Genomic DNA, 8,353 nt, shown 5'->3' on the forward strand with positions numbered 1-8,353 from the left:
ATAAGGTCCCTTCCACCCTCGGCCATCGCAGGTTTTCCCCACGAGCGGCGGCGCGCGGCGGGCACGGCCGCTCCGTGCAGAACACGCCGAGGGGCTGGAGCCGCATCCCAAAAATCCTTCCCGGTCCCCGGGATCGCCTCTCCCGCCCTCGGCTCCCCATCCCCGGCCCCGCTCCTGGCACAGCGCGCGTGGGGGATGGAGCCGCATCCTCAAAATCCTTCCCGGGCCCTCGGGATCGCTTCTCCCGCCCTCGGCTCCCCATCCCCGGCCCCGCTCCGGGGGCGGCCCGGCCGGAGGCAGCGCTGCGGCCGCGCCGTGCCCAGAGCGAGCGGTGGCGGCGCTGGGGCGGGTGAGCGGCGGAGAGGCAGCCCCGGGGTCAGGTGAGCGGCGGGGCCGGGGCAGAAGAGCGGCGGCAGGGCATCCCCGGGGGCAGGTGAGCGGCGGGGCCGGGGCAGATGAGCGGCGGCAGGGCAGCCCCGGGGGCAGGTGAGCGGCGGGGCAGGTGAACGGTGGAGGGCCAGCCACTGGGCAGGTGAGCAGCAGAGGGGAGCCCCGAGGGCAGCGCACAGTGCCGGGAGCGGGCACAGGAGTGTGCGGGGTGTGTGTAGGGGGGGGGAAAGGCTTTTTCCGAGAGCTGCGGAGCTCTCCGTGCGATGCTGCCGCTCCCGCCGTGCCCGCGCTGCCCTGAGTCACGGCGGCGGAGCGGCCGCACCGCACTGCGGGCACGGCGGGGCTGCTGCGGGATGCGCTGCGGGAAGGGGCACCTGCGCACGGCTGGCGTTTGTGGCGCTGGGCGCTTGGCCCCGCAGGGATGGGGCTGTCGGTCCTGTGCTCTGCTCCCTCCGGGGATGGGGTTTGTGGTCCTGTTCCCCTCTTCCCTGATCACCGCAGGGATGGGGCTCCCGGTCCTGTTCCCTGTTCTCTGATCCTTGCAGGGATGGGGCTCCCGGTCCTGTTCCCTGTTCTCTGATCCTTGCAGGGATGGGGCTCCCGGTCCTGTTCCCTGTTCTCTGATCCTTGCAGGGATGGGGCTCTCGGTCCTGTTCCCCTCTTCCCTGATCCCCGCAGGGATGGGGCTCCCGGTCCCGTTCCCCTCTTCCCTGATCCCCGCAGGGATGGGGCTCCCGGTCCTGTTCCCCTCTTCCCTGATCCCCGCAGGGATGGGGCTCCCGGTCCTGTTCCCCTCTTCCCTGATCCCTGCAGGGATGGGGCTCCCGGTCCTGTTCCCCTGTTCTCTGATCCCTGCAGGGATGCGGCTCCCGGTCCTGTTCCCTGTTCTCTGATCCTTGCAGGGATGGGGCTCCCGGTCCTGTTCCCTGTTCTCTGATCCTTGCAGGGATGGGGCTCCCGGTCCCGTTCCCCTCTTCCCTGATCCCCGCAGGATTGGGGCTCCCGGTCCTGTTCCCCCATTCTCTGATCCCTGCAGGGATGGGGCTCCTGGTTCTCTTCCCGTGTTCTCTGATCCCTGCAGGGCTGTCACTCCTGGTCCTGTTCCCCTGTTCCCTGATCCCTGCAGGATTGGGGCTCCTGGTCCTGTTCCCTGTTCTCTGATCCCTGCAGGGATGGGGCTCCTGGTCCTGTTCCCTGGTCCCCACAGGGATGGGGCTCATGGGGCTGTTCCTGTTCTCTTGCCCCTTTCTGTCATCATAAATTGTGACTTTTAATGGCAATAGCAGCAGGTCTTGTCCACCTGCCCTCTCCCAGGTGGGACTGCAGAGAAATTCTGTTTCACAACCAGGCAGTGAGCCTTTCATTGCAGTTGTTTTTTGTCATTGAGGTGGGTCTGATGCTTGAGTTAAAACAGCAATTTAGAAAATTCGGTCTAGGAAATGTTTTCTGATTTATTTCTTTTAAGCTATGATTTGAATTACTGTGTCTTTATTTTTTTTTTTAGCTAAAATTTTCCTGTTGTCTTATCTCTTGTATCATTCTGGAGTACAGAAACAATCACTAATTTTCACAAAAACAGACTGTTTGAATTACTACTGGCTCTGATGATTTTAATTCATCTGCCTTATATTTATTCTGGTCATGACTTGGTCTTGCTTAGAGGTGAAACTGTTTTCTTCTGCTGACACACTGGGTGACTGAGGACTCCTGGAAGCTGGAGAGGTTCCAGGGAGATTCTGGGTGCTGTCCAGAATGGCTTTTGCTGTAACCACCAGAGCAGCAGCACTTCTGCAGATTCACATCACTGTGGGATGAGCCTGTGGCCTTGAAAGAAAGTTGCTTACCCCAGAAAACCACCTAATCTTGCACATTATGGTTATATTTGTCTTAGGTTTCCTGTGCTGCTGTAGGTAATATAAATAGGGAAAAAAAGGTAGTGGGCTTTTTTTGGTTGTTTTTGTTTGTTTGTTTGTTTGTTTGGGGTTTTTTGTTGGATAGGGGGTTTGTTGATGTTGTTGTATGAGGGGTTTTTTTCTCAGTAGAAAAATTAACTGGACTTATGATTGAGAAACATTTAAATATTGTTTTGCTATGGAACCATCTTTTCAGCCTTCTGAGAGGGAAAAGCTCCATCCTAACATGGCTATGCCTGCACATAGAAATAGCTTCCAGCAGAAGTAACAGGGTCAAGAGCAACGATGTGATGATTTTATCGTATGTAAACCTTGTTACCTGAATACCTTTAATGTTTTGGGACTTTCAGTCCTACTTGGGCTTTGAAGACAAACAAAATCATGCCCTCCTAGCACAATTATGGTCCTCCTCTCCCCCTGTGTTTCCTGGTGCCTCCTCTGAATATCCTGCAGAGATTTTTTAGCAGGAGCTGTGATTGCAGTTCAGACTGTGCAGAAATCCATCTGATAATTCCTGCTTTGGAGCTGCCTGTGTTAAAGCCAGTCCTGCCCTTCCCATCTCCTGCTGCCTCTGGATTGCAGCAGTCATGGAGACCTGAGCCTTGGCTGCAGGCACTTGGTGGCTTATTAAATGTGTCAGGCTCTAGGGAGAGGGAGAAATTTTAGGAGAGGACAGGCAAAAACTGCTTTAGAGCAGCCAAACCTCTTGCAACCCTGTGAGAGAGAAGAAAGGAGCACAGTCTGGCTCCAGGGTTACTGGGGAATTGCTGTAAAAGAAAAAGCATTCGAGACCTAAATGACTGTTTGTTTTTTTTTGTTGGTGGGTTTTTTTGTTTGTTTGTTTTGTTAGGTGCATTTGGAGCTGTGAGAAATAGGGAGACCTGTTGATTGGTGTAATCAGAGAGGAGAGATGAGACCCGTCTGAGCCTGTCAGGGCTCAAATATCAGTTCTCAGAATAAAAATCCTGTTCTCAGAATAACAATCCTCTGTTGGGAAGTGCAGTTATTTTGCTCTCTTGGCTTTCCCTGTTTCTCCTGACCAGTGCTTTCAGCTCCTCCCTGAAGCCCTGAAACCACAATTCCTCCCTGGGTATTTGCTAGTTCCATGTAAATTTTTACAAACGTAATAACATGTAACATCTCTTTATGCCTTCAAACCAGGGAGGAAGCATGACCAAGATGAACTTCTCCCTGTTAACCACCTGCATTGTTCTGGTTGCTTTTTGTAGTTCTGGTGAGTAGAAGGAAGAGGCTTTTCTATAATGTTGTCACAGGCGTGGAGAAAATCATGGGAAAAATGCCAGAGCAGGAAAACCAGCCTGGATTATTTAATGCCACTTTGGGGGATGACAGTAACCAGTGAAACAAAGCTTAGTTTCTGTGCTGTGTGTCTTGGGTCAGAAGAGAGAATCAACTGCTTAAAACAGCAGCAGACTGTGGTGTTTTGCTGCTGGAAAAATGGGTGAATTGGAAACTAGTGTGTGGCACAAGAGAGACAAACTAAAACAGGGATGGAATGAAATTCTGCTGGAAGTGAAAGCCTGTCATTTGCTGCCTGGAAAAGGCAGTCTTTAAGAGCACATAAAAGAACCCAGGATTTAAAACCTTGTTCTGCAGGCATACAAGAGTAATTGGTTTTAAAAATGACAGAAGTGCCTGCTTTAGAATCTGCCTTTCAGAATCGCCAGCCTCAATTTATACAACTGACAGCAGCTCAGTTTTAGCTGAAGTCTTGAGTTTAATAATTTTTGCTTGGGTTTAATAACCAGGCATGTGTTTTGTGACAGTGAGATGCAGACAGTGATTCTTTTTGTTTTTGTTTGGTTAATTTTTTCCTTTGTAATGCTGGTGCTGTCTCAGTACTTTATGATTCAGTAAAGATAAACCCTTGTTGTCTTAGGTTATGCCTTAAGATGTTACCACTGCGAGAACAGCCCTTCCCTCTGCAGGACAAACACCACCTGCTTAATGAATGAAGACACTTGCTTGCAGATGAGATTTGGTATGTATGGTGTCCCACAGACCTAAAATAAACACCCTTGGATCAGTTTTCATCTTCTGTGCATCTCTAATCTGGCCTTAGTATGTATTTCTAAGCCTCACTCAAAAGAAGGTTGTAAATCCTTTTGAAGGTCATGCTTATATCCAGGCAGCTAATAATGTAATGATGATTTAGGTGGTTGATTTGTAGTGGTACAAGCAGATCCAGATTTAAAAAACAAACAAACAAACAAAATTCACCCAAGGCAGCTGGAAAAGAGTAGGAGACAGCACTGACTTTAAAATACAAAACCTTTGCCCTGGATTTGTTGTGCCTCAAAAACAGGTGAAGGATGTGTAGCCCACAAAATACACCTGCAGATGAAGAGTCAGACATTTAGGAATTGACACTATTAAAATAAATTCTCTTTTCCTGAGTGTGAAGTGACCTGTGTCACAGGAGGATGGGCAAGGAGATTCAGGGCATAGAATTACTGCTGTGGTTGTTAAATCACATTTGAGTAACTCTTGAATGTGATCTGATATTAAGGATGGAGTGGGACTGCTCTGTTCCTCAGGATGCCCATGACTTGGTGGAGGAAGGAAGCTTTTAATGCTGCTGGGCCAGGATGCTGCTCTGGCTTAAGGATTTTCTCTTTGCTATTTCCCTTGAGCCTAAACCTTCATGAGCACAAATTTGTGGCTGTCTAGCACACATCCTACAATGATTATTGTCATAGGGCGTCAAGGCTGAGTGCTTGAGGTGTCAAGCTGGGGAAGCTGGAGGACAAAGTGTTTGATCTCTGGTGTCCAGAGGAACCTGTGAGAAGGGTGAGGACTCTTCTAGAATCACAGAGTGGTTTGGGTTGGAAGGAACCTTTACAGTCACCTGGTGCAATGCCCCTGAAATGAGCAGGGGCATCCTCAGCTGGAGCAGGTTGCTCCAAACCATTGCAACCACAGGCTTAGTATCCCAGATAACATTCAGCATAGCTGAGGGTGCAAGACTCACCTACAGGTGTCCCTTGTGGGGAGGGTGAGGAGGACAAACCCATCCGTCAGTCTGTGATTTCATGTGGAATTCTCATCCCCCAGTTTCTTTATGTGCATTTTACACCTTGTTAACCCCTGTTGTGCAAAGTGGGTCTGTGGTCAAACCTTCCCCTCTCTGTGGGCACGTTGTGAGGGTTATTCCTGGCAGGAGGGGCACCAAACATTCCTGGGTATCAGGTGTAGGAATGAGGCTGCACGGCTCCTCCTCACTCCACGTTCCTCCCCAATGCCATGGCAACACAATCCACAGGATCTCCCTCCATTTGCTGTGTTTACACCGTGTCACGTCTGAGCTTTGGATTTCCCCCACTGTTTGGTGCTTCCAACACCAGGCACTGCTTCTCTCCTTGTACCCAAAATGGTGCTACTGTCAATATTAATCTGTTCCATTTTTTTATAGGTAAATTGAGAACTTTCTCCTGCTGGAAGGCATCCCAGTGCAGCATGAATGAAATTGCTGAATCCTTCTGGTTGGATAATTTTGAGTTCTTCTGCTGCCAACACGACCTGTGCAACGAGGGGGCAATTACTGGGGTTAACAAAGCAGCCTTCAGTGTTGCCTCTGCAATGGCCCTGTTATGGATGCTCCTGTAATAACCCTGGTTTCTATGCTGTAGTTCCAAGCTGCAATTACACAAACCCATTAACTCTTTTTCTATGCTGTACTTCTCACATTTTCAGTTCCTGTCTGTGTACAGAAGCATTATCTCTCCCGTTCTCAATTCTGTTTCCTAAGGTTCTATCTGTTGAATCACCATCTTCACTCATGGGAAGGAGATGGATGTTGTTACCAGTTATTGAGGTGTTTTATCTGTTCCCATATTCATGGGGAAGAGAGCTTAGGAAATACTGTTCCCATGTGGAGAACCACTCCAGTGGGTGATGTGGAAGAGAAGGAACACCACAGCTTTCCTGTTGGAAACCATCACAGTTTTACCATCCCATAAAGTGTAATTATTGGTTGGCATTTCTGGGGGGTTTGGTTTGTTTTAATTTGGATGTTCCCATGTCATAGGCTTTTTTTTAACAAGCCCATGATACAACCTTGTCAAGTACTGTTATTTTGAGAGAATGCATCTACATTTCTTAAGCCAAACCCAAAATAATGCTGTAAGTGAGGAACATTTTTCCCATTTTTTTATATCTCTGTGAGCATGTAGACAACAAGTGTTGGCTTCTTTTTTTATTTTCCTCATACATTACCCATGTCTGGGATTTTAACAGAGCATGTGCTTTGCATTGAGTATTTATTGGTATACTGAAAATTGATTCTAAAAAGCTGAAGAATTTAAATGGCACATCTAGTTTACTTTCCCACCTAGCTGGGTTTTGTTGAGAACAGTGACACATTAACCTTTCAAGCTTTCACCTAAGAGTATTAAAACCTTGCAGAGCTTTATTTTTTTGACTTTTATGCAACTCTATAAGTGCCAATGAATAGTAGAAGTGTATTTATATAGCATGAATAAAACCTGCTCCATTTGTATGTGCAAGAGATCTGGAGCTGAAGGGATGGAGACAGACCTTTGATACCTGGGGAGAATCATGGTGAGGGATGATGCCAAATCCTCCTTTTTCTCTTTTGGAGCTGTTGGCATGTCCCTCCCAGAGTTGTGGTCCATTATCAGTGGCCTATCCTCTTCCTGAGAACCCTCTGCAGGGTGCCAGTGACGCCAGTTCACCCAGTCAGGACAAGGGCATTGCTCCAAATCCGTGGTGTGTTCTGCAATGTGTCTCATGGCCAAGCTTATCCAAGCTGTGAAACTATCCTGGGATCTGTCCTCTCACTCAAACTGTGGAAGTCATCCTGTCTTTGGCTAATAAAAATGTCAAAAAAGAGTCTGTGGAGTGAGTGTGTGGTGATTCCTGGCACAGAGTTTACAGCTGGATACGACTCCAGTTGTTTCCATGTGAGGCACATCCAGGCTTCCCATCCAGAGACTCTCAGCAAGTTGCAAGTGGATTTCTCTCCTTCCTTATTTTTATTTGCCACCTGGTTAACAAAAACAAACACTAGAAGACAGTAGTTTCTGCACAGTGACCAAACTCAGGCTCAGTTTAGGTGAGAAAGTGTTAAAGCACTGACTCAGTGTGAACTGGGGGAAAGTTTGTAGCAAGGGAGTGTCTTGCTGGACAAGCTCAGAGATTCCTTATGCTTAAGTCATCTTGGTTGCAGCATTTTTTCTCTCCTATATTGTCAACATCTCTCTTGATGATGGCACTTTTAAACTAGTTTTAATGCTGCATGATCTGCACATATAAAATATTCTCCCTCTTTTAGTAGGCACAGAAAGTCACTCTGTATTTTGTCTGTCTGATAAAAGTTCAGAGAATGGTTTGATTTTTTTTTATAGCCCCGAACAATTTTTGTGTCTAATTTATCGTGTTTCTCCTTCCTTTCTCTTCCTGAAGCAGCTTGAACAGTGAGTCCTTGTGTTTTGAGCACTATAAGGCCCCTTTTTTTGTTTGATTTTTGTTTAATTCTTGTTAGGTTTGCGTTTTCTGAGCCTGCTGTGGGCTGCTGCTGATCTCTGCTGTAGACTGTGGAACAGTGACTGCCCCTTGAATTTTGGCGCTTCTCCCACTGTTGCTGTGTCACATCCAGATTTGATGGCCAGTCCTCAAAGGGGGGGTGATCAGAGCCATTAAAACCTTAGATGAAATACTAAAATCAGATCCAAAGTTCCATGTAGTGATGGTGGTAAGACAGTTCAGTGCAGGACCAGCAGGACCCCCGAGTTCTCTCTTTCTACTCTGTGAGCCCCCAGCATGTCCTGGTGCCTGGGGTTACTCCCAGTCTTGGGGTGGGTGTCACAAATGAACCTTGAGCCCCAGGGACTCCTAAACTTTAGGCCATCCTCAGTGGGAAGTGCAGGTCCCAGATATCTGAGACACAGGATAACGCAAGATAAAGTCAGGGTGAGCTTCTGTATCCCTGTGCAAAGGTGTTTGTTGCCCTCTGCAGTGAGTGCTGGTGACTTGCTACTGTTGTCTGTGTTGTTTTGGTTTTATTTCAT

At 48.3% G+C, this 8,353-nt stretch overlaps 1 protein-coding gene across 5 annotated transcripts; it reads left to right on the forward strand.

The window, feature by feature from the left end:
• The first annotated feature begins 242 nt into the window (after positions 1–242).
• Positions 243–7,175, forward strand: LOC139672696 (CD59 glycoprotein-like). 5 transcript variants are annotated; one of them, XM_071557129.1, is made up of 4 exons: positions 243–433; positions 3,465–3,537; positions 4,204–4,305; positions 5,737–7,175. In XM_071557129.1, the coding sequence occupies exons 2-4, from the start codon at positions 3,474–3,476 to the stop codon at positions 5,928–5,930; spliced, it is 360 nt and encodes a 119-aa protein (XP_071413230.1). In that variant the 5' UTR covers positions 243–433; positions 3,465–3,473; the 3' UTR covers positions 5,931–7,175. The 5 variants fall into 5 exon arrangements, with proteins under 5 accessions (XP_071413230.1, XP_071413226.1, XP_071413228.1 ...); XM_071557125.1 differs by having other exon boundaries at positions 291–380; XM_071557127.1 differs by having other exon boundaries at positions 328–349.
• The last annotated feature ends 1,178 nt before the right edge of the window (positions 7,176–8,353 follow it).

Source organism: Pithys albifrons, chromosome 6, assembly GCF_047495875.1.
Source record: "Pithys albifrons albifrons isolate INPA30051 chromosome 6, PitAlb_v1, whole genome shotgun sequence".
In the NCBI taxonomy this organism is placed as follows: domain Eukaryota; kingdom Metazoa; phylum Chordata; class Aves; order Passeriformes; family Thamnophilidae; genus Pithys; species Pithys albifrons.